The sequence below is a fragment of the Pipra filicauda genome, unplaced genomic scaffold (genome assembly GCF_003945595.2).
Source record: "Pipra filicauda isolate LSUMZ 115617 unplaced genomic scaffold, ASM394559v2 scaffold493_size893225_pilon, whole genome shotgun sequence".
NCBI lineage: Eukaryota > Metazoa > Chordata > Aves > Passeriformes > Pipridae > Pipra > Pipra filicauda.
In genome coordinates this window covers 17849-42584 of record NW_024104635.1, presented here as the reverse complement: position 1 = coordinate 42584, position 24736 = coordinate 17849, and the positions used below count along the sequence as shown (strand labels likewise).

At 44.1% G+C, this 24736-nt stretch overlaps 2 protein-coding genes across 5 annotated transcripts in view; one reads left to right on the top strand and one right to left on the bottom strand.

Moving 5' to 3' along the window:
- The window catches only part of TTC38 (tetratricopeptide repeat domain 38), a 51645-nt gene extending 27742 nt beyond the window's left edge, over nt 1-23903 (top strand). For 2 of the 3 annotated variants that reach the window (XR_005565540.1, XR_005565538.1), the window contains 3 exons: nt 10715-14751; nt 18398-20976; nt 23617-23903. The gene's annotated coding sequence lies outside the window, so the exon portion shown is untranslated. Of the gene's footprint in view, nt 1-3099; nt 3520-7524; nt 7772-10714; nt 14752-18397; nt 20977-23616 lie in introns of all 3 variants that reach the window. The other variant, XR_005565539.1, reaches the window with a different exon arrangement.
- LOC113999172 (zinc finger CCCH-type antiviral protein 1-like) lies at nt 105-21762 on the bottom strand. 2 transcript variants are annotated; one of them, XM_027742392.2, is made up of 15 exons: nt 21370-21760; nt 18801-18933; nt 15490-15742; nt 15277-15393; nt 14864-14926; nt 14241-14309; nt 12880-12981; nt 12466-12589; nt 11101-11266; nt 9192-9312; nt 8551-8647; nt 8046-8124; nt 4674-4804; nt 2634-2785; nt 105-2027 (listed from the first exon to the last, which is right to left on the bottom strand). In XM_027742392.2, the coding sequence occupies exons 1-15, from the start codon at nt 21648-21650 to the stop codon at nt 1744-1746; spliced, it is 2172 nt and encodes a 723-aa protein (XP_027598193.1). In that variant the 5' UTR covers nt 21651-21760; the 3' UTR covers nt 105-1743. The 2 variants fall into 2 exon arrangements, with proteins under 2 accessions (XP_027598193.1, XP_039242510.1); XM_039386576.1 differs by lacking the exons at nt 105-2027; nt 2634-2785; nt 4674-4804 and adding an exon at nt 6635-6896 and having other exon boundaries at nt 21370-21762.
- Nucleotides 23904-24736: the final 833 nt, after the last annotated feature.

Below are 24736 nucleotides of genomic sequence, written 5' to 3'. Positions count from 1 at the left end.
CAGTTCTGGTTTAGACATGTGGAAGGAAAACACAGAGCACAGGCAGCAGCTGGTTCTCTGCCACGTTTAGGTATAGAGACAAACGGCACACTAACAAGCAGAAACTGACTGAAAACACATTTTATTTGCAAATATAGCAAAGTCAGTGATTCAGGAACTCTACAGGCAAACGAGAGAGATCTTAAAAAGTGGCAAAATCTTCCCCTTTTAATGCTTTACTGACACATGTTTTCATTTAGTTCTAAGACAGTCATTTTAATAAGATTTCCTGGGTTTATCTTTTCCCATCCTCTTGGGAACTTGCAATCTCTGAGTGGCTGACAGATTTATATCACAGATGCAAAAAACTGGAAGGCTATTGGTGTTACTGTAAAGCTTATCTGAAAGTAAAAATTACTGCTCCTCTGTCCTCACCAACAGTTTCCCTCTTAACAGCTAGACTGCCTGAATAAGACATCTTTGTACAGAGGGTCTTCAGTTCCGTCAGCTTACAGAGTCCTTATTAAAATGCAGTGGAAACTCTGCACAAGTTTCTGGTGGGGTGTTTTGGGAACAATAAAAAGCAGGTAACTGCAAAAAAGGGCTCAGACATCATTGTTAGGGTTGTACATTGTGGAGAAAGCGAGTTTCTCCAAAGCAGAGTCAGGGAAGCAGTATGTGGGATCACCCACAGCTACCTCAAAACACAAAGGAACCTCACTTGTCAGCGCGTTGCCCGGTGCAACGTGGGCAACAAAACATGTGGACAGTGTCTTAGGACAGCAGTTCTACCACTGGCCTTGAGAGAACGTAACCGGTCTCTTCCAGTTGTGTCCTACATCTGGAAAAACGAAAATTAACGCAAATAGGACAGAAAATCTCGATGCTTCTTAAGAAGTTTCTCCTGTCCTATCACATTCGCGGAGCAAATGTTCGCGCTGAGAAACTACGTGGCCACATCCACTGCAAAGCCTGGCTTGTTGGGACACAGCCTTTGTACCCTTACAGCCATTAGCTGCAGCCAAACCCTCAGTTTCAGTGTCTGCTTACTCATAGGCTGTGGCTTTCACAGCTTCAGTTCAGCTCTCTTTTTGTAGAGGTCAAAACAAGTTACTGCAGATCTCCACAAAGAATTTGATCCAACAACTTTCTGATCCATCTGTCATTGTACAGATGAAAATTTTCCGCTCAGGAATGAACGATGTGGATTAATATCCTAAATATAGGCTTTTTCTTTTTTTACCATTTGAACTCGAAACTCGTATCAGCATTAACAAGCAGTATTTTGAAAAGAGACTCTTCATTCTTACCCACACTGAGCTGTTTACAGTAATGACAGATTAGAGGATCAAGAACAGATGAATTCTGCACTGAAAAGAATCTCTATAAAAACCTGAAAGCTTCCTTAAAAACTACTGTACTGTTAATTTTTCTTCTAACAGTTTACAAAGAGAAATCCTCTCTGTTTTTAAGACAATGCACTTATAATTATTTGCCCACAGAAGTCATAACATTCAATTTCCCATCCCACAATTCTGATTTTCCTGCTACAGTTATCCAAATGTCTGCTTCATTTAAAAGAGGAAGAAGAGAAGAGAAGGCAGTTAGTCTCAAGTGTAACATCTGTTTTGCCAGCCCTCCTCAATGCAAAATTTGTTTGGATTAACATTCCAAAGAACTGTATTAAGAAGAAAGAAGTCACCACGTATGAGAACACCTGCAGTACGGAAAACAAGATGAGGGATACAAACTGCCATGATCCCTCTAAGATATAACACATTTTTTTTCATCCTCTTTATACTCTATTATGTACTCTGGGTAAATCTGGTGTTTTTCAAAGACAACAAAAACAGAAGGATTTAACTCATCATCCACACAGCTGTCATAAAACCAAAGCCCGTCCGCAGACTTCCTTGGAGGGCGAACATAGGCTGCATTCCCTTTAATGTAGTCTCCAACCAAAACACGAGCCACGAACATCATGTGTCCTTTCTCCACAGCCTGACAGTATGCATGGGAATAGGAAGCATCTCTAGCAAAGTAACTTCCTGGAAAACAAGATGAAAATGTAGTTTTAAGGAGTATCTACACAGAGACAGCAAAAACTGAGCATCCCCTTGGTTTTCAGGAGGTATCTGACCTAACTTTCAGGACTCCTCTGACTCAGGTTACATTATATCACCAAAATTTTTGCAAGAGAAAGGATTTCACCATATAACTTCCATTCAGAATTCACTATTTCAGGAGTAATTTTTTAAAAAGCAATAAATATAAGCTCACTACAGGTATTGTGTGTTACAATGAGAGGGACAGACAAGAAAACATGAGGGCCTTCCATGCTCACAGTGAGGGAATGCACACCCTTCTTGCTCCCTGCCATAAAGACTAATTTCTCTTGCAAGTTCAAATTATGACCTCAAGCATCAGAAGATCCCATCTACAGCAAACTCCTACATCAGTTGTCTGGACATCTTGTGAGAAGACTTGCCCCCACACAAAGCAAATCCCAGCCCTCTTCAGAAGAAGGAAGATCATAATACCTATTCGTACCTTTTTTTTTCCACCTTCTATAGTTAAAGACTTCAGGACTTGATTGTTCCACTATCAGGGGAGTCTGGGTAGACATCTAACACACCAAGTCACTTCCTACATACCCATTCCATAGTTACTTCCATTTTTTCCACAAATCCTCCAGTCAAAGTTCCGAGTGCAGATGGCTTCCATGAAGGAGGTGTTGGTTCCATGGAACAGGAGCTTTTCCTGCACTTCCTTTCCTCCATTTTCCCTTTTCATCTTCTCCTTTTGCCTGACAAAAATGCAGAGGAGGAGAATGTGAGCCATGGTAGAAAAGGGAGAAAGAGGTTTTAAAAAAAAATCAAAAAAAAGTAAACCTCAAACAACTCTGTAACGTGCTTGTAAATGTCAGCTAGATGAGATTTCCAGCCTGCCTTCTCCTCTCAGCTCGGAAGATGAGACAGACCAGAAGCATGCTGAACAAGTCCCAGATAAGTACTGTACTGATACCACTGCTCAGCAATTCTAGATAATTCTGACTTTACTCTGAATTTAAGCAAGCATTGACGCAAGTCTCCGCTGTACCACCCTTTCGCTCCTCTGTAGGGTCCTACTGATGCTGCTTTAAGGTCTCCTGTTCCTCCCCACCCTGACTCTCAGTGCAGTGGAGGCAGCGCTAACCATGGAGCCTCCGTGCTTCTGCGGTGGCTGAAAGCTACAGGCAGCTTGTTCTTCGTGCCAACACCCTGAGCTCCTGCCCCTGGGGGAGATCAGCGCCGCTGAGGAGACCGGGCCAGGAGAGAAACCGAGCCTGCTTCCACCACTGCAGACCTCACTGATTTAGGCCAGAGTCAAACTAAGCTATGAACAGGGTCAAAAGAGGAATCACAACAAAAGGCTCAACTAGTACTTCCCATCTGCCTCCAGACATCCACTATTCCACTGCCTCCAGACATCCCTCGGGTTTTCAGACGCTGTTGAAGTGGACAAGACAGTAATATTCTTCAGAAAACGATCAGCTACAAAGTAAGCAGGGCTGGGGGGAGGGGAGAATCCTTCCAACATGTAAATTACAAAGTGAAAAGTTAAAAGCAATGGACTGAAATTTGTTCATTGAGAACTTACTGTGAGGGTGGGGAGGCCCTGGCACAGGTTGCCCAGAGAAGTTGTAGCTGCCTCATCCCTGGAAGTGTCCAAGGCCAGGCTGGGCAGGGCTTGGAGCAACCTGGGCTAGTGGGAGGTGTCCCTGCCCATGGCAGGGGGTGGCACTGGATTAGCTTTAAGGTCCCTCCCAGCTCAAACTACTCTATGATCCTATGGACTTGGCAATGTTAAATTCTGCCTGCTTAGTTTAATTATCTCATTGGAGTAGGATAAAAAGTATGCACTATTACATGTTTTGAAGTCTCCTGTGGCTTGCTAGATGAAAAGGTTTTATGCAATCATTAGCAGATAACTTCCTGGCTTCTGTCACTTTGCAGGGGAAAGCACTTATTTGAGCAGTATTTTTACTCCATTACAATTCCATACAGTCCTTGAATACTTGTTTTAAACTAGACAACTGTGCAATGCAACAGCTTAATCTTCTACCCAATTAACTTGAATCTGGTTGAGCCCCAGCTCAAATCTGTTGGTATCTAGCTTGGCATCTACCTAGAGCTCAGTATCACTGATGCAGATGTTGAAAACCAGAAAGGAGCCCTAGAACTCAGAGATCATGAAATTCAAACGCAAGGATTCTTTCTCAGTGAGTACTGACTTCAGTCAGCAAAAGTACCTTAAATAAATCTGACTGGAACAAAAAGACCCAGGCAGCCCTTAGCTTTTTTAGCATTTCATATACTCTAAACAGACAGGGCATGTGTGCAGCAGGCAGTTACTGCTCAATCCCTCACACAATCACTATTCCGCATCCCAGTGGGTATGCTCATCCCAGTTTTGTGTCACACGTATCTTTCTCTCCATGCTCTTCTCCCCTTCTTCCAAGGAACCATGCAAAAAGAACCTCCCCACAGGAGCATGACATTCTACAAAAGGCCTCAGACACTAATTTCACTCCTGAAACTGCTCCTGAGAAGGAAATAAGCAGTCATGTTAAAGCACAGGTGATAACCTCCTTTCTTTCCTAGACAGCAGATACAGGACACCCTCCCCATAAGGGTAAGGAAACAAATACTAACCACTGAAACACCTTCCAGAGGGATGGATTCTGAATCCTCTGTATTTTAAGGATGCTGTAGGTTTTCATAGTCTGATGGAACAGCTGCTTTATTGCGTTGTATTCAGAGGTCACACTGCTGATCACCACTGCCTATAAAATACAAACCAAGCATAAGAAGACATGAGGCTTCAGTTGGCTCGTAACATGTGGAAGCCTAATTACAGCAGGTGCACTTCCAGAAGGGTCCCCAAACTATGCTTATAAGGGTAATGTAATGCTTTAGATAGTGACTATGTGAATAATTAAATAATAAGTAAGTCAGTATGTCACTCCTGCTTTGCAAGGACACCTCACCTCTCTTCAGAAAGGATGCTGAAAGCATCAGTTACAGGTTTATCATCTCCAAGAGCTGACACTTCCAACTTTAAATCTCAGTGAAACAGAAATCACAAAAAAGAAAACTTGACTCATTATTCCAGATAGTGTCAGTTTTATATCTAAAGCTGATTAAGAACAAAAGATGTTAGATAACAGTATCATTTGTAACCAGACATTTATGGGAGCTTCAGCTGGGAAACAAAAAGCACATACACCCTCCTGGCATTGTAGCACCTTAACTTTTCAAAGTTAGAATTTGGAAAGCTGCACTTAAATATAGACCTAAGAAAAGAAGCTACAATTCTAAACAAATGTGACACTAAATACCTGCTTAAGCAAATACATCTCCTTTCCTGAAGGTAACTAAGTCTATTAATAATCTATTATTCTTTTATTTGTCTATTTATCCCTACTTTTCATGTTTAAAAATCTGTTAAGAAATGCACATTTTTTCCCAAGGAAAAGTTAATGCAAAATATGATTAAAACATTATTTGAGCTCTTCTGCTTGCTTATGTCATACATAAATTTTCCATTTTTTCTCCAAAGTAACCCATGTCTTTAATCTTCTGGAATTAATGTTTATCTCCATAAACTGCAAAAGCATGATGCTGGCAGACTGATGTCACCTGATAATACTTTCCACTTCACCGCAGCCCAAGCCAGGTGGGGACTCAACATGCCATAAAGTGAAATGCCCAACATCCCACGTTCTAAAGTGGGATGTTTTAAGCAGGAAAGCTGGAGCCATCCTGGAGGGTAACAGGGAACCAACATCCTGACCTACCAGGCAAAACCTCCACATTTTAGAAGGCTGAGTTTGGAGAGAATATAAAATAGGACTTGTATTTCACAGCTGCATAAAGAAGTGCTTTTCTGGACACCATGCCCAGCTTGTGCATTAAGTACTTACTAATGAAGAGACCTGTCACAGGGAAGTCTATAGATGAAGAATAAAGTCACCTGCACAAGAAAGAACCATTTCTTTGAATTTATTTAAAAGCCTTAACAAGGTTGAGCAAAATTTCCTGCGTCTCAATAGAGGAGCGTTTTCCAAAGCTGCTTTACAACACAACACATAAAAGAATTGGGATGAGCAAAACCTGATTATCTGCACACTCTGTGGCACCACAGTTCAAGCTGTTCACCATCACCTACAGGATTAAAATTATGTCACTGTACTTCAGTACTACATCTTTTATTTAGAATCAGAGAATGGTTTGGGTTGGAAAGGACCTTAAAGCTCATCCAGTCCCACTCCCTGCCATGAGTAGGGACACCTTCCACTATCCCAGGTTGCTCTGAGCCCCATCCAACCTGGCCTTGGAACCCATCCATTCCAGGGATGAGGCAGCCACAGCTTCTCTGGACAACCCGTGCCAGGGCCTCACCACCCTCACAGGGAAGGATTCTTCCTAATATCCCATCTAGTCTTATTCTCTGTCAGTGTGAAGCCATTCACCCTTGTCCTGTCACTCCAGGCCCTTGTAAATAGTCTCTCCATCTTTCTTGAGGGCACCTTCAGGCACTGGAGAGCCACAATTAGGTCACCCTGAAGCTTCTCCAGTTGAACAATTCCAACTCTCTCAGCCTTTCCTCCCAGCAGAGCTGCTCCATCCCTCTGTTCATCTTGGTGTCCTCCTCTGGACTCGCTCCAGCAGCTCCATGTCCTTCTGCTGTTGCTATGCTGCATCTTCCAGATGGTGTGACTCTGGGGGTGTCCCTTGCAGGGCTAGGAGCTGGAATGATGATCCTGATGGGTCCCTTCCAACCCAGTATATTCTGTGATTCTGTGATCTTTTCCTGAGGAACTGTAACCTTCTTAGGTAAAACAGAGGCTCAGCCATGTGGCACAAGGCCTAATCCTGTAAGAAAGGTACTGCTATTATTTTATAATATGTCGGCCTCCAGAAAACAAAGCCTGTTCTCCTTTCCATGAAAACTTTGTGGGGTTGTCCTCATTTCCCCAAGGATGCTTCCACTGCTAATAAAGGGTCATAGCTAGTGCAGGCTGATACTTCATAACTACACAACTTTTTCAGTGTTTTTCACCTGCAGGCCTGAAAAGGAAAATCCTGCTGAGTGTGAGCATTTGCTGTCCCGTTATCAAGGAGAGGAGTTCCCGAGGCAGAGCAAGAATCACTGCCCTGACAGTGATTTCCATTAGTGTGTGACTGTACAAGCACAGTACTCTGTGATATCACACTGTGAGCTCTGCTTCCCTTGGAGTTTGGAAGGAGCAGAGTTAGTATTAGTGACAGTGACCTGACCAGAACAAGTCTAATACAAAAAAAGCCTTTTTTCTAGCGTCCTGTAGTACTTCCACAAACTGTGCTGCTTTTCCAGAACAACTGCTGGAGGTAGTAAGCTAAAAAACACCCACACATTTTGGCCCTGGTAAACTAAATAGGAACATACACTTTGGGCTGACAGTGGGTGGGTTTGTTTTGTTGAAGAGATCACTCCAAATGTTCTCTTATTTTATTGCCATAGCTCTTTATTTCTGCCATTCCTGGAGGCCAAGGTCTGTGCTCAGATCTGTGATGTATGCGACAGTACTGGAGGATATAGAGATCTCCTTTCCTAGGTTTCCAATCCAAAGTTCATTTACCAACAGCCACGACAGCATTACTGGACAGCCTGTTAATGGTTTGCAGGGTCTGGTCTCAGTCCAGCTTCTAGTGAAGAAATACATGCTTCATAAAAGCCCTTTGCTTAACTGGTCCACTAAGTAACCAAGGTAAGGCAGTTTTTAATTTTAACAGTGAATCTTTTTGTCTCGAACTTGGTGAGTTTTGGGTTTGCATATAAATAAATAGCTAAAATGCAGGTGAAGTTCAAGGGAATTTGGCACCTTTTTCAGGAGTTCTTGGGAGATCACAAAGATCTTTAGCACACACCCCCAAGAAATCACTCCTGTCCCTTTTCAGCATCTACACAGTTAGAATTGATTCAGTTAAGCTTTGAATCCTGCTTTTCCATCAGAATTACAAGTATGGAAAGAAAAAAGATACCTTGTATCCCAAGTCAGGCAGTGCAGATTGATCCCAGTGGCTAGGACAGGCTTGATTTGGAATAGAAGAATCCCTCTGGCTGTGTGCAAACACAGAAAATTAAGTAATTAGTAATTCTAGTACTGCTCTGAACATTCAAATTTGCAGCATGCCCTTTGGCTAATTCCTGCATTTAAAAATTAACAAGATAAACCACGAAGAAACTGGGAAATGGCCTCAGACTGTGAGCTGGGCTTTGCATGATGCCACTCCATCACAGGCCTCTTGCACTTGCTTTTTTAAGTAACAACTGTGGCCGTAGTACCTGGAGTAACAAGTACCCCAGATGCCAGGTGAGGCACCAAGCCAACAGTTTGTGATACAGCCTCTGTTCAGTGCCAGGGATGTGCTTCCTCCCAACAGCAGCTGTGTTCTTTGCACAGTTACTGCCAGCACTGGCAGCCATTTTGCCCTATAATCACTTCTGAAATATGAAAAAAACAACAACATAAAGAGCATCATTTACCCTTTCTTAATCTTCTGCACATCTTCAGAAGACACAAATTTTGGTCTCCTGCAGACCTCTCTTCGAGTTTTAAAAGCAATGTTTGTCTGGGTCATTTCTTGAAGAGAAAAAGAGCAGGAAAAAAATGAATAAATCTGCAGGATGGGGTCATTAATTAAGAACAGGCATTCTTTAATAGAAAGTGCATATTCATTACCAATTCTACCTGCTGAAGAACAGTTGCACAAAGCCTATGTAAGCTTGTCCTTCCTGTAACTGTGATTGAACCTGTGCCTATCTTGCTTGCTCCCTCAAGCCCCTCATGCTCTTTAAATGTTACTCCAGCAGCACAAAGATGCTTGATTTGTATTTTTTACCATCCACAGAGTTAATTCACTTTACTTAAGGTTTACTATGACTTTATGTGAAGACTATGAATCTTTTTATTTCTGGTCATATGTGAGTCTGGAGAGTGTCAAGGAATAAGGGGGAAGAAGGTTATTTTTGTAAGGAATTTTCTCTGGACGGTCACTTACCTCACTTCCCCTTCCAATAAGTGAAATGGTAGTGTCAGGAAAGGAAGTCATAGCTTCTAAAAGCTGGGAGAGTTTGCAAGTTAAGTCTTCGTACAGCACTGCATAGTTGTACGTGAGAATGAGTACCTTTAAAATTGAGGTTGTAATGATGCTGACCAGCCTGGAAAGATATGGTGGCATCTGGATCTGCTTGATACAAATTCTCAAGAATAGCAGAAGATGGCGAGTCCACACTGTCCCCTTCTCCCTTTGTGGGAAGAAGAGAAAAAAAGAGAGAGAAGGAAGAGTATCACAGTCAGGACTAAACCCTGGATAACTCGCTTGGGTGGAGGGAAAGAAGAGGCAAAGAGTAGGATGAAGAGGAATCTACTCAGAACTCTGGTGGCCTGAAGCATGCATGAGTAAGGGACATTCATAACGTAGACACAAATACATAAGTAGTAATGACAGACAGGAGTGTATCCTGTAAGAAGTTGTGTTGGTTTGGGCTGGGGTAGAGTTACATTTCTTCCCAGTAGCTGTAGGGGCCGTGCTTTGGGTTTGTGCTGGATCAGTGCTGGTAACACAGGGATCTTTTAGTTCTTGCTGAGCAGGGCCTGCACAGAGCCAAGGCCTTTTCTGCTCCCCACCCGCCCCACCAGTGAGGGACTGGGGGGCACAAGGACTTGGGAGGGGACAGGACAGGAGATCCCAGCTGGCCACAGGGACATCTCAGACCATGTGGGGTCATGCTCAGCATACAGAGCCGGGGGAGAAGGAGGAAGGGGGGATGTTGGAGTGATGGTGTTCAGCTTCCCAAGTCACTGTGACCGTGGTGGAGCCCGGCTTTCCTGGGATGGCTGAGCACCTGCCTGCCATGGGAAGGGGGGGATGAATCCCTTGTTTGTCTTTGCTTGTGTGCATGGCTTTTGCTTTATCTCTTAGTCTTTATCTCATCCCACCAGTTTTCTCACTTTTACCCTTCTGATTCCCTCAGCAGTCCTGAGGCAGGGGAGGGAGCGAGCGGCTGTGAGGGGCTGAGCTGCCATCTGGGTGTGACAGCTGCACTCGGCTCCTCACCAAACTAGTGTTCATTATTTGGTTCAGGCCCCAAAGGAAGTAATGGCCTAGGCCATGACAAGGCCATGAACTTTTCCAGTTCCAGCCTGTTCTCTGAAAACCCACAAAGGCACAGGGTGACATGGTGAGCATTGATGCATATGAGCTTGGAAATGAACACTGACCATGTGATTAACACATGAATAGCAGGTGGTTGTTCCAAGACTAATTTGTCAAGGAGTAAAGAAAGTTGCAGGTTTAAGGAGTCTCACGCTTCTCTTTTACTTCGCATGTAATTTAACTCTGAGCCAACCACTTTATTCCACAAATAGGACAGCCTGAGTGAACTGGTTTCGAGCTCTCCCTGCTAAGGAGTGGGCTGCACAGCAGTGATCTCTCCTGGAGCTGGGATGCCTCTGAAGCTTACTCCTTGAGGCTGAGGCCCTTTACCAACTGCACTATATCCAAGATCTTTCCCTGCATACTTTTCCAAGTCCCTGGATCACCTTTGTGTTCTACCATTTGGACAGCTATACTGTAAAGCATATGAGGAAAACTCATTTGCCTTGGGGGAAGGTGAGATTCCTTATTTCTTTTCCTGCATTTTTCAGATAGGTTAGTGTCTCATCAGAGGACCTGGCCATCCAAGGAAAAAGACTGCATCTTATCTGAGAGAGCAAAGCAACCCCTGCACGTCCAAGGAAGCAGGGCAATGATTCAAAGAGAGGCAAGTACTTCCCGTCTATCTTAAGGACTGTGTATACATGTTCGATCTGTGGAGAAGCCATGGATAACTCCAAAAGGCAGTTCCCTTCCCTCCAGCCTGTCAGCATTTTATCACATCTGTTATGAACATCTGTAGCTTTGCTGCCTTACCTGACACTGTAAAATTCAAGCACAAGGATTCACTTAATTAATCCTGCTGAGTAAAGGGGAGTGGGGGAGAGGCTCCACATACTCCTGCAGAAGTGACTCAAAGCACAGGATATGAACTCACCTGCTCTCCATATTCAGTCCATTGGCCTTCGTTATTCTTCCAGTACCAAATCCACTGTGTGGTCAGTACGAATGTGGGTTTTGTGACTGATGACGGTGTAGAGAGGCGTCGAACCGGACAAGAAGAGCAGGTCATTGTCTGGAAGTTAATGTTCCTGCTTGCTATGCTGTAAGGACAAATTCAGGGTTTTTACAGTTAACAGTAGATCTTTTATCCTCTAATCCTCTGTTTAGGCTTGTGCAATTTTCTTTAATATAATGTGACTGAACTTGATTAGGCCTGAATAAAGAGTATTTTCCACAGCACATGACAGCTCTGAAAACCATATCCAAGCTTCATAAGCAAACTATGGCCTGTGAGACATGGAATGCCATCTCAGTCACTGGCCACATGTGGCACTGCCAGCTTTACAGACAGCACGGGACTACAAGTACCGCATGGCAAAAGGTACTCTGCAATAAGGAAAGTTTCCAGTTTGTCTCAGTGCAAAACCAGAATTTTGTAGGTACACGCAGCTTATCAACTTGGTTCTTTTCCTGTGGTTACAAAGGATGCAGTCACAACCATCACAGCTGTGAGGTCTGCAAACTGTATTCGTCACTGGAGCTCTGGGCTCTTACTCCTGTGAGGCTTGAGAAGTTAACTCCCAGGCAGGAAGGCTTTGAAAGCAGCCTCCTCTTGTGAATCTTGCTTGTGATCTGCACCATCCAGCAAGATGCAGTTCAAAGTCATCTGTTGCCTTAAGAGGCATGGGCTAAAATTACTATACATTTTTCGAAGCCAGACTTGGGGTCCCCTATGAATCCAGGTGGCACAGTGGGGCTTTTCAGAAAGGACTTAAAATAGAAAGAAAAACAGGAAAAAAAAGAGATATGCTGCTTACACAAGGGCCATCTCATAAAATATCTCTAGGCATACAACAGATATTGCTATTATTATTATTATTGTTGTTGTTATTTTTATGACGCATACTAGCTGTAGTAGGAAAAGAACAGCCATAGAGAAGGACCAGCTCTGATATGTTGTTACAAGGCCCAACTTCATTACTGTAAATAAATTATGATTCATTATCTGAAATGCTGATATTCTAAACACTGTATTCCACTTGCTTTTTACCCTGCACAGAGCTTTAAATGTAAGATACAGTTTTGTTCTTTTTAGAAGACATAAATGGGGTGATATTGCCATGCAATCACTTTTACTTTGCTTTTTAAAAGGAAAAATTCTCATTTGTACATCCTCCCAGATTCTGAGAGGCTCAGTAGCCAGAAGTTATGGAAGTCAGACATCTTTGGAAGAAAATGGGAGTTTTTCCACAGGGGTTCAATCACAGTACTCCAAGCAAGGAGTCCAGCATCACTATACCTGCTGTTTTTTGGGTCACAATAGGCCTTTTCAATTTCCTCCATCATGGAAAGGTCTTTCCAGGTGATCCCATCATATATCTCCCATTTATATGGCAAATGGTAATGAACAGATTTGCATTTATCTGTAATAAGACCAGACATAGTCGAATTCTGTAATCATAACACAGAGAGCAAACCAACAAAACCCAAAAAGGAACCAGCAGATTTTACACCTTGAGGCTTTCTCCCTGGGCTTTGGTATGAGCAATGAAGACAGAGTGCTGAAAACAGGAGGGGGGGGTGTTTCTCCAGTGAGTGAGAAGGCACAATTGCCACTGACACTCCATATGCCACCACTAGCCCGAGCCACTGAGCAGGGACTGTCTCTGCAGTCACTGTCTCCAGTGACTACATTACTTTTTATAGAGCTTACCCTTATGTTTGCAGTACTTCCAGACATAGAACACACAGATCTCATCACAGTTAACTTCTTTGTTGTCCTTTGAAGCTTCAGCAGAGGAATCGTCCTTTTTATCTACAGGAAAGAACATATCAGTCCTTATTTGCTTCAAGAGAAAGACACTGCTTGGTACTTCATCCCAGAAATAACAAAGATTTGACTGCAGTAGCCAAGTTAAGCACTTTCAGGATCTGACTATCCCCCATACAGCCCACCACACGAGTCAGGGCTTTGTGACTGACCAATAAACCCTGACACTAGAAGAAGTCTCAGTGGAGAAGCACAAGGGCAGTGTCAGGAAGAGTAGTAACACAGGCTGTGGCTGACCATGGTTCTTGCAAAGCAGCCAACTTTGTCTCCACACCACGGGAAGCAGAGGGTGGATAAATGGCTGTGTCAGCTCAGCGGATCAATGCAGGGTAGAAATGTTTCTCCCTGAGTTGGCCAGACCAGCATGGGGGGAGTTCAGCCCAACACGGAGGTACTAAACCTAAAGAACTAACAAAAGAATTCTCAAGACAGCAACAGGCTTCAGCTGGCTTCAACCCTTCCCAGAGACTGGGGACACCCAGCTTTGTGACAATGAGCATATTATACAGACTTGTAATGGGAGTGCCATTAGCATTGTGATTGAACTGTGCATTGCAACTGCTACATTTTGGTAAGTAAACATTTATATTTTGGGTTTTGTTTCCAGTGGAAACTCTACTATATCAGAAATGTCTCTGTACTGGACTTGGCTAGGATAAGATGTAATTTTCTTCATAGCAGCTCATATGATGCTGTGTTTTAGATTTTTGACCCAAACAATGCTGCTAACACCCTATTAAGCCCTTGCTTTTCCTGAACAGTGATACACAGCATCAAGGCCGCCTCTGTTTTTCACCCTGCCCCCAAAGTGAATAGACTTGGGGGTGCACAGTAGGTTGGGAGGGGACACAACTGGGCAGAGAACCCAAACTCACCAAATATTGCATACCATATAGCATAATGGTCAGCAATAAAGGGAAAAGAGGGAGTTTTATGAGGGTTAGCTATCTTTTGCTCAGGAACTGGCTAGGCATGTGTGGGAGGTGGTGTGTGACTGCCTTTGCATCACTGCTTTTGCTTTGTTTTCTTCTTCTGCTTATCCATTGGGATTCTTCTCTCTCTCCCATCTTGACCCTTAAGCTTTCTTGTTTTTATTCTTTCTTTTCTCTTCCCCATCCCACTGGGGGTCGAGGGGAAGTGAGTAAGTGGCTCTGTGGTGCTCACTGAGGCTTGTCCACAACACCTGCGTAACACCAACTGTCTTCAAAAAAGCTCAAGACTGGAGGGTTAGAAACAATCCGTACCTTCATCTTTACCTCCAGCTCCTGTTGGCAACTGCTGTTGTCTCTGACCAGGCAGGGTGCTACCAGGACCTGCATGAGAAGACTGAATGAACAGCACTGCTGGGACAGAAGCTCAGCGAGCTGGCAATATCCCAATCTGTGTGGAGAACTATGTCCATCACACATAATTTGATATTAAACATTACACCATCCATATGTGGAATATCTAAAAGAACCTGTTCAGAGAGTACTGGACTCTGGCAGGCTTTAAAGCCAAGGCCCAGGACAGGAGACATATAAGTTGCTATTCACTCACTGGAAGGTATATAAACATAACTGCTCTACTGACAAAGCTATATTTACTCCCTAGGTACAGAAGGCAAAGAAAGATATCTGTCTCCTTCCCAGGAAGGAAGAATTGTGTCCAGGACAGTACAGACATCAGTCCCAGGCTACTCCTCGTGGTGGTGCTTGGGCAGAAATGCCAGTGCTGCTCTGCTGTCCAGCACTGTGGCTCTCAGCATACCGTAAGGTAAGCACAGAAGCTGCACTCTGACTACCCCTGGGAGATGTGGGGCTGGGTGAAATCTAATCCCAGTGAGAACCACTGATCTCATGACTAGACAGGTAGAAACAATCCGTACCTTCATCTTTACCTCCTGTTGGCAACTGCTGTTGTCTCTGACCAGGCAGGGTGCTACCAGGACCTGCATGAGAAGACTGAATGAACAGCACTGCTGGGACAGAAGCTCAGCGAGCTGGCAGTATTCCAATCTGTGTGGAGAATTATGTCCATCACACACATAATTGTGCTCCACTGCTGATACAACAGATGAGTAATAACAGCTGCAAACCCTAGCCAGCCACTCAATACCTATTTTCCATGCAGTATTTTAGGCAATAATAGTGCAGTTCTCCACATGATTCAGCCACGACTTACTTAATTCCGGAAAGCAGATAATGGCAGAGAGGAAAAAAACATGTACACGTTGCAAGAGGGGAAATACAAGAGCTGATTCCACATGGAAGCAGTTGGTACTAATATCTAGATATTTACCTTCTGGAGATGGCACATGCAGTGTGGAGTCCACAGTTTGCAAAGGCACTTTAGGTTCTTTATTCCTTGTAACTACTGCTTGTTTCAAATAATTTCCCCTTGGTTTGTAGTTGTGTACTGAAAGCACCAAAAGGATGATGGGGTTTAGCTGAGATGTTTATACCTCTATCAAATTCAAAATCCTATTTAAGCCCAGTGTTTCTTACAACTTACCATTTCCCTTCTTCAGTTCCTTGTTGAATTCCATGTGCTTGTGATCATATATAATCTGGAGGTTCGAAGCTATTTTCCCATCAATGCCTCCAGTTTCCAACACTCTCAATGCATGGTCATCCAAGAGGTTATGGGACCTCATGCATGGCAAAAATCTACAATCCCCCTGGAGAAAGTGTCGACAAACATGAAGCTTGTTGCAGTTGTTTTGCTGCATGCAGACACCACCTTTTTTGTTGTAAAATTGGCAGGTCTAGAAGTGGGGAAGATACAAGATGAAACGGAAAAGCACATTAGAATTTTTATTTGTTCTAAGGCATGCAGCTTTAAGAGCAGAAAAATGGTGACTAAAAGGCATGTGGTCATTGTGACTTCTTCAATCTAGACAGATTTCTGGCACAGAGTAGCAGGTGTTTTAAGCTGATTCATGCATTTTTGGGTTTGAAGTTGTGCAGTTTTTGTTTCAAGAAAAACCAATCCAACAAGCGTGGAAGTGCCAAAAAAGGATGCAAGACAATTGCATAAAACTGAATTTGCACTTTCTATTTCTAAAGTTTATTCTGCATTTGGGCTTCCAAAAATGGTGAGAAGAATGCTTTGAGATTAGAGTACATATGGAAAAAGCAAAACATTTCTTTAGTCCTCTATTCACCAACGAAGAGATAAGCAGTGAATCAGACCCAGGCAACAAATCACACACCAAAAACTCCTTCATGTTGTCCACCAAGCACCACAGCAACACTTTTGCTCCTGCAGCACAGAGGAGCAGCCTTAAGAAGAAAGCTTCTTTGAGGAGGACACACAGCTGTCTGGCAGACACATCACACTGGGACCCTCACAGGTCCCCTCCCAACCCCTCTTCCCACCAGCAGACAGTTTTAATGCTGCATTGAAGCTGAATATATATAGATTTATATATCAGCTAGGGAATTATAGATTGCTGGGATGGCAGTGCTTAGAAACTGGAAAATCAGGCCTGTTTCAGCTGCAAAACAACTATTCACTGGATTCATAGTGTCTGTCACACAGCCTGAACTTGGATTTAAGAATTACTGAAAAAAGCATAAAACTTATGTCAAACACTGGTTTCAGGGGCCAGAGCACAGGAATTGCTTTGGTGCTCAAGAGAATAGGGAAAAAAAGCAACTAAAATAGAAAATCAGGTAATAACTGATTATTTTGTATGGTGTCCAAAATTACCAGTTTAGGGTAGCAGAGATTGCAGCCACTTAAATTTCAAACTGAAGCTCTCAGAGTTTTCAGAACACTGAATCTGGCTGAGAACAATTCTACAGAGCATCTGGAGGAAGGTACATTAAAAGATGTTAGTATGCAGGATGAAATTTTTACACAGGAACAGCAGAATAAACCACCAAACCAGAAGCAAGTGCTGCCTCAGTGAAGTAAGTGTCCTGGTTTTGGCTGGGATAGAGTTAATTTTCTCTGTAGTAGCTGGCACAGTGCTGTGGTTTGGATTCAGGATGAGAAGAATGTTGATAACAGAGTTGTTTTAGTTAGTGCTGAGCAGGGCTCACTGCAGTCAAGGACTTCTCAGTGTCTCGTGCTCTGTAAGTGAGCAGGGGCACAAAGAGCTGGGAGAAGGCATGGCCAGGAAAGCTGACCAAACTGGCCAAAGGGATATTCCACACCGTAGAACATCCTGACCAGTATAAAAAAGAGAGGGAGTTGGCTGGGAGCCACTGATTGCTGCTCAGGGACAGGCTGGGCATCACTCAGCACGTTGTGAGCAATTGTATTGTGAATTACTTGTTTTTCTTGGGCTTTATTCATCTCTCTCTCCTTCTCATTACAGCTATTATTAGTATGTTTTATTTTATTTCAATTATTATAGTATTCTTATCTCAATCCACAAGTTTACTTGTTTTCCAATTCTCCTCCCCATCCCACCAGGGTTGGGGAGTGAGCAAGTGGCTGCATGGTACTTAGTTGCCATCAGGGTTTAAAAACATGACAATAGGGAATCCACTATTTAGCTACATCAAGAAAGCAGCTGTCCCTTGCCTTTGCCAAGAAACAAATAAAAACCAAAACAACAAGAAAACCAAAAAAACCCCAAACCTACCAAAAAAAAAAAAGAGAGACAGAGGGAAGGTGAGGGAAAGTGTGAAAACCCCTGACATTATGGTGCTGTTGTGTTTTTTTCCTTACCCTGCACCCCAATTCAGGTCACAGAATACCAAAGCATCCCCTTGCTTGAGAGCTCTGTATATGCCATGTCCTCACACACACAACCAGTCAGCATTTCTAAGCAGGAAACAGCCAAGTTGGCTTTTCAATCCCTCTTCCCAGCTCTCAGGTTTATGAAGGGCCTGCATCAATCACGGTTTTCTCTTGTTTTTGCTGTTTTACTGTATGATAGCAGTTAAGGTGCTCAATTAGAGGTAATTAATGGGTGGTGAGGGCTGAACAGATCCACAGTAGAGCGTAAGGGTAATACCAACCAATGATGGTTGCTACTATATGTTCATTACTGGGAACAATCCCCCTTGCTTATCACCACCATGCTCCTTGAATCTGCCAGCGCAACATACTTTAAAATGCTACACACAAAAAAAAATCTGTTTTGTCAAAGTCCTGCCCTGTCACAGCAGGGACTAAAGAAACAATAGAACTGTTATGTCAACAGATCTGTGGAGATTATAACCTGCAAAAGACAAGGGTAACAGGCTGTACTTACCTTGAAGACAGTATTGCCCTTACACACACACAGACCCGGAATGGAATGTTCAGCCGAATTTAACAAACTTGGTGACTGGCATACAAACTGGACAAACTCCATAGAAAATTACTGTATGAAAACTCAGGGCACTTTAGAAGAGGCAGATTTTACACAAAAATGACTGCAGTCATTTGGTCATTTTCTCATAGATTTTTCTCACTCCCTTAGACCTTCATGCACCAAAATGTGCAGGCCTAGGAAGACTGGAAAAGGAAATGGGACCTTGCTTCCTAGTCTCTATCATTTCTTGGAGAAGAAGCAACAAACTGGGTTTTTGGTCATTATACCTCTTATCCTGTAAGCATTACAATTATTGTGGTCTTTCAGTTGTATCTGGTAAACCTCTAATGAAGCTGCTGACATTTTTATTTGCTTGTTTTGAGTAACTTTATGGCCTTTATATTGTTTCTTCTGATGCTTTCACACATAGCCATCCCCATTCCTACTTCATTCAGAATAATCCTGTTACATTTTAACAGGTTGACACTGAGATCAGAACTCCACATTCTCTGTTACCCTCTCCCATTCCTGGTGAACAAAAAGCTTCTTTTAAGACATCAGTACAACTCACATCAGGGAGGAAGAAAGCGTCGTTTTGGAGAAGCAAGATTCGCAGCTCATCCTCACTGAGGCCAGACAAATCATGTTTTTTTAGAACTTTTCTGTTCTCAGCACTGGTGATGTCATGCGAGTACTTACAGGAGCTGGAAGAAAACAGACAGACATATCAATGTTTACTCCATGAGTCAGGCTGATTTAAAGAAGAACCTCAGAAAACGTGCAACTTCGGAAAAGCCATGAGAGAAAGGGGACTTGGCAAAAGTCTCTGTAAACATTTAGGTGGTCTCTGCAATTAGCCAGAGAACAGACCAGACAGCATAACTCCTCTGTGAAATGCAGGAGCATTATCATCCCCATTTTAAACACCGACGTGGCCACAACACTTTAAAAAAACTTAGCAGCACAAATTTGAAGCCAAGTCTGTCTATCCCACACATTCTTCACCTCCAGTAAAATACAAGTCACTGTCACATGATCTGAACAGCTGGAGGGAAAGTTAATTTTAGAGCAATACACCAACAACACCGGAGGTTGCAAAACCCTTGATTCTGTGAATGTAAAAGGTTGTTGTCCCAGGGATGGCATGTAAGGAAAGATGCAAGAGTCTAAGAGAGCAAAACAAAGAGATAATGAAGCTGAAAACAACACAATTTGTTATCTTTGCTGGCTGGAAAGTTTGATTTTTTAAAACAAAACAAACAAGCAAAAAAAAAGAAAACCAAAAACAACAAACCAAAATGAAACAAGAAAATACAGCTTCTTCATGTCCTGCTCTCTAACAGGTGATTTGATGCAGTCTTAAGACTAGACATACTCATCCAGCAAAAGTATCTGTTAATCTGACTCCAGAGTCAAGTCTATGATCTTTCAGCCTCTAGTTAACTCTTGAAACTCACCTTGTGAAAGGTTTTTTACCTCAGGCTATGTCTGATCCAATCCTTCTGTACAGACACTTGAGTAGATATTTCTCCCCTGACCCCTGCTACCTGTTGGACACATTGCTTTGTAAGCAAATAAACAAGGTTGCAAAGTCTGAAGGGCAGAAGTGTGCCATCTTTGATGCTGAGAAACAGTCTTCTAGGGCTATTAGGTGCTGTAGGCACTCAATACATGGCTGTGAAGGTAGGTAAGCCACAGAGTACTTGAGGCGTGAGCCATCACCAGTGTTCCTCCACAGTCGACTTCAGATTCCCCCGACAGTCACACAGTGAGTCCATATTTCCAAGTCAAAGGTTAAAACACTCCACAAATACAATGATAACTAAACAACTGAGTTCAATAACACATTCAGGAAAGAAAAACAAAACAATGAAAAGCTACTTGTGAGACAGTTAAAAACAAGGTTAACTGGACTAAAATTGTGATTCCACTAAATACGAGACCACAGTAACTTGTACAGACGTTTTTCTTTCCAGGGATTCTAAAACAAAAGGGATGCAAAGTCTGGAAGCAAAGCTAGATTTTACCTTATCAGTTAGAAAATAGTCTCTCTCTTGATCTATTTGGTCCACCTAGCAGTGTTTCTGTCCCCTCATTTTAATCAACCTCCCTCCGATGAAAGGCATACTCTTTGCTTTATTAATTTTTAACACATACTAAGGTGATTTTAAATACTTAGTGCTATTGAGAGGACAGAGTGGTTTATCATTACTAAGGGAATCACCTCATTGCACGTTTTAATTCACAGAGTCATCCAGCATGAGTGCCTACACGCACCTGAAGGCATTTCTAACAGTGAATCCCAGGGAAGCTCATCGTTCTGTCAGTAATACAACAAACAGTAAGAAAATCTTAGTATCCTTGTGGTTTGCTAGTGCACTCTGAGAGACACAGCCTTTCCCCTCCAAGCTCTTCAGATCCGAGCACACATCTGTTTTACTGGGGGAAGGATCCGGTGGGGTACCAGCAGGTTAGTAACACTGCAACAGTACAAGACCTGGGGCTTGAGGGCTTAAACTGCAAATTCTTCCATCAGAGCTCACTGTTGCCACTGATTGTCACGGGAAAGCCTCTGGGTTGTTTTCTTCTGTATTTACTTTCGTTTTCCTTTATCTTAATGTTTTTAAAGTAGGTACCACCTTTGCCTGCCCTGCCCTTCCCTGGAGTCCTCCGTATTCCGGAAGCCGGGATTGATGTACATGGGCGATCGAGCAGTGCCTCTCCCAGAAAAGTCTGTAAGCGAAGCGGTGAGTTACAGCAAAACTCAACGTTTGTAACTCTCTGGAGTGAAACCAGAGGCCATGCTAGCACTTTGCTTTTTACTTTGGAGAGAAATATGTGTAAACTATTTCATCGAGATGCCCGGGGGCTGAGGGACGGGTGTGAAGGCGAGTGGATTTAAAACAAAACAAAACAAAGCAATCGCAATACTGACAAAGAAAACCAGGCTTTAGAAAACTGCCACCTACCGCGGGCACTTCGGGCTTTTACCGACTCCGCGAGGGCAGGACGCGAGTCCTTCCGGAGCCAGGATCTCCCGCCCCGCGGCTGTGCCCGAGGGGGAGCGCTGCCTCTGTCCCCGGGGTTTGGGGGGCGTCCCCTCCCTCCCCTTCCCCTCCCCTCGGGCCCCCCGCGCTCACCTGGGCCGCATGTGGCACCTGCCCATGAGGTTTAGCTTGCAGAGGTGCAGCCGCTCGCAGCCGCCGCACTCCCTGCGGGCACAGACCCGCACGTCGGACACGGCCAGCACCTCGGCGCCGCCGCGCAGCACCAGGAAGCGCCGGGGGCCCGCGGCCGCCAGCGTCTCGGCCAGCTGCGGGGCCGACAGCCCGGCGTGCTGCTGCAGCTCCGGCAGCCCCAGCCGCCCGCCCTGCGCGCACAGCGCCCTGGTGAGGAAGCAGCACACGGCCGGGTCGCTCATCCTGCCCTCCGCGGGACGGCAGCGCCCTGGGACCGGCAGCGGGAGCGGAGCGGGAGCGCCGGCGGGCTGGCGGCGGGCGGGACCGAAGGCGGGAGCGGGGCTCCGCCGCCCGGCCGCGCTCGGGAGGAATCGAAAACGAAAGCAGAGGGCAGGAGGCAGGAAACCGCCCAGCCTGGAGGCTTCCTTGGCTGCAAATCACCCGGGAAACAGATATGCAAGAGGTGATTGAAAGGGGTGTGGGGGTTTCGTATAGTTGTAGAATCACGGAGTGATTTGAGTAGGAAGGCACCTTAAAGCTCATCGCGTTCCACCCCTGCCATGGTCCACTAGACCAGGTTGCTCCAAGTCCCGTCCGACCTGGCCTTGGACACTTCAGGGATGGGGCAGCCACATTTCCTCATCTACTTGCTGACTTCTGCTCTCTCTGCATAAACCTAACATGAATCTAGTACAGATCATTAAGCATATAATGTAGGAAAAAAACCATAGCATACCCAATTAATTGTAGTATTTATGTAGCAATGCCGTTACTTTTCTTTGTTCCCGACTAACAGTCAACTGCTGATCAGTGCTGGTTGCAGCAGTGTGTGTCCTGGCAGGGCTGTGAAGCTCTGCTGGTTTTGGCTGGGGTGGGGTTAATTTTCTTCACAGTGGCTGGTGAGGGGCTGTGTTTTGGATTTGTGCTCAACACAAGGCTGATAATAGAGATGGTTTTGTTGTTTCTGAGCAGGGCTTACACAGAGCCAAGGCCTTTTCAGCTCCTTATATTGCCATGCTGGCAAGGAAGTTGGGGGTGCATGGGAAGCTGGGAGGAGGCACAGTTGAGACAGGTGACCCCAAATGACCCAAGGGGATATTTCATACCATGCAACATCATGCTCAGTATATGAAGCTGGGGGCAGGGGGGAGAAGAAGGAAAGGGGTGACGTTTGGAGTGATGGCATTTGTCTTCCCAGGTCATGGCATGATGGGGCCCTCCTCTCCTGGAAATGGCTAAACACCTGCCTGCCCATGGGAAACAGTGAATGATTTCCTTATTTTGCTTTGCTTGTGTGCATGGCTTTTGCTTTCCCTACTAAACTGCCTTTATCTCAACCCATGAGTTTTCCAGGTTTTACCCTTCTGATTCTCTCCCCAGTCCTTCTGGTGGGGAGTGAGCGAGTATGGGCTTGGCTGCTGGCTGGATTAAACCATGACAGAAGCAGAAATGCCATGTTCCTGGTAGCGTTGAAGTAGGGCTGGGGCTGGGAAAAAGCACAGCAAATACTGAATCAAAAAGATGGGGAGAAAGTTGAGGACTAAATCCATTTGAGATGAGCTTTCATACTGCAACTCGTTGGCAATGCAAGTTTCAGGAACAGTAACTATCAACTGCTCCCTCTGGATCAGGAAGTTTACCTTGAAAATAAAGTGAATGCCAGCCTGTGTTGCCTGTTGCTGATGCCTGATTTGAAAGGCATGTGAAACTACATAGTCACAGTCACTGCTCAGGTCATAGAGAGAAAACCACCTCTAGGAACAAGGCCAAGGTGGGACTGCCTGTGGTTTTGCTCTTTCTTTGTTGCTGAATGTTATATAGCGATCTTTTCATTGTGCACATTTCCCCATATCTGCCTCCTTGCTATGATACTTGAACAAACGAAATTATTTTTGGAAAACGATAGAAAAAGGAGAGGTAGAAGGAGAAGTTTGCCACGTTTGTCAGGTCTAGCTTTAGAAAAGTAAGTTGATAGTTCTGGACTGGTTTATGCTCTGGGTATGTATACATCCATTCTCGGGTTGTCAACAGATTGTTAAGGATGATAAAACTGAGATCCATACTCAAGCTAGTTTCAGAACTGACTGATAAGGTAGAAAATGATTCGAACATTGAGTCAGCAATGTATTGCCAACTTCAAGCAGTAGATAATGAGAGAGGTAAGCTGTACAATAATTTGCTTATATTTATTTGTCTTTTGTTTTTCAGCCAGTTCCAATGAAAACATGCGTTTCTGCATTAATCCACTTAGAAATCTGAACTAATGGTCTGAGGAGCTTTGCTGGATACTTGGAACAGTATCATCAGCACAGAGCAGGAAAGTAAAGCAGAAGGAAGCTGCAAATGCAGTCATGGCAAGCATGTTCTATTCTCCACTTAAATACATTCAAGAAGGGTTTTGGTTCAGGCCTGAGTGAAAACAAAGAAACATTGGTGGATTTATCCTGTTTGTGGGTATGTTTTGCAAATATAAATGCTCCAATACTTGACTTCCTTACCTGCTTCAAACAGAACCAGTTTATGTGAAACAACACAACTGGGTGAGGCAAAAGACATCACTGCATGGGACAGGAGTCCCAAATCGGTGTCATTTTCATAGGGCAGTGAGTGATTCCAGCCTTGAATATCAAGGCTTTGTTTAAGTTAGACACCAGTGGAAGAGCAGCTGGATTGCTGCAACCTTTTGCTACTGTTTAAAATGCACTCCCTGTACATCTTTCTCTCTGATGTCCTCTACTTGCAGCTGCAATATCTCCTTGTTTTCCCTGCCTCTGCTATTCAGCTGACTCCGTAGTAAGTGAAATCAGCTTTCAGAGACTTGAAACTGAAGTTTTGATTTGTATGAGCAAAGTGTGCATGGAAATGGGTGTGTGTGAGCACCAGAAGAAACAGCAGAACAAAGGTTAAAAGAATGGCCTGTGTTGATAATCAAAAACACAGCAGTAAAGGCAGTAAAATCGAGAAACACTTTCTGTCAAACCAGGCAAATCTGCACACTGGAGCACGGACAACTGGTCAACAGAAGAGCCTACCATCTAACAGCTGGACATGGCAGGAAGATACAGCACATCGCAAATGCCATTTATTTCCTGTTGGTCCCACCGGAAGCAAACCATAAAATAAGGAAGCACAGAAAATGGGCAAATAAGTTCCATAAGGTGCATGGAGGTAGAAGTAACTGAACTGTGAAGCACAAGGATGCCACCACAGTCAGTGCTGGGTCCCACTAGCTTTCATACCTGCTAGTAGGCAGAAAAGACCCCTCCAAGGCGGCTTGCCACTGGCAGTGAAAAGTAACACAAGAGATACCAAAAGGGTGGGATGGTTG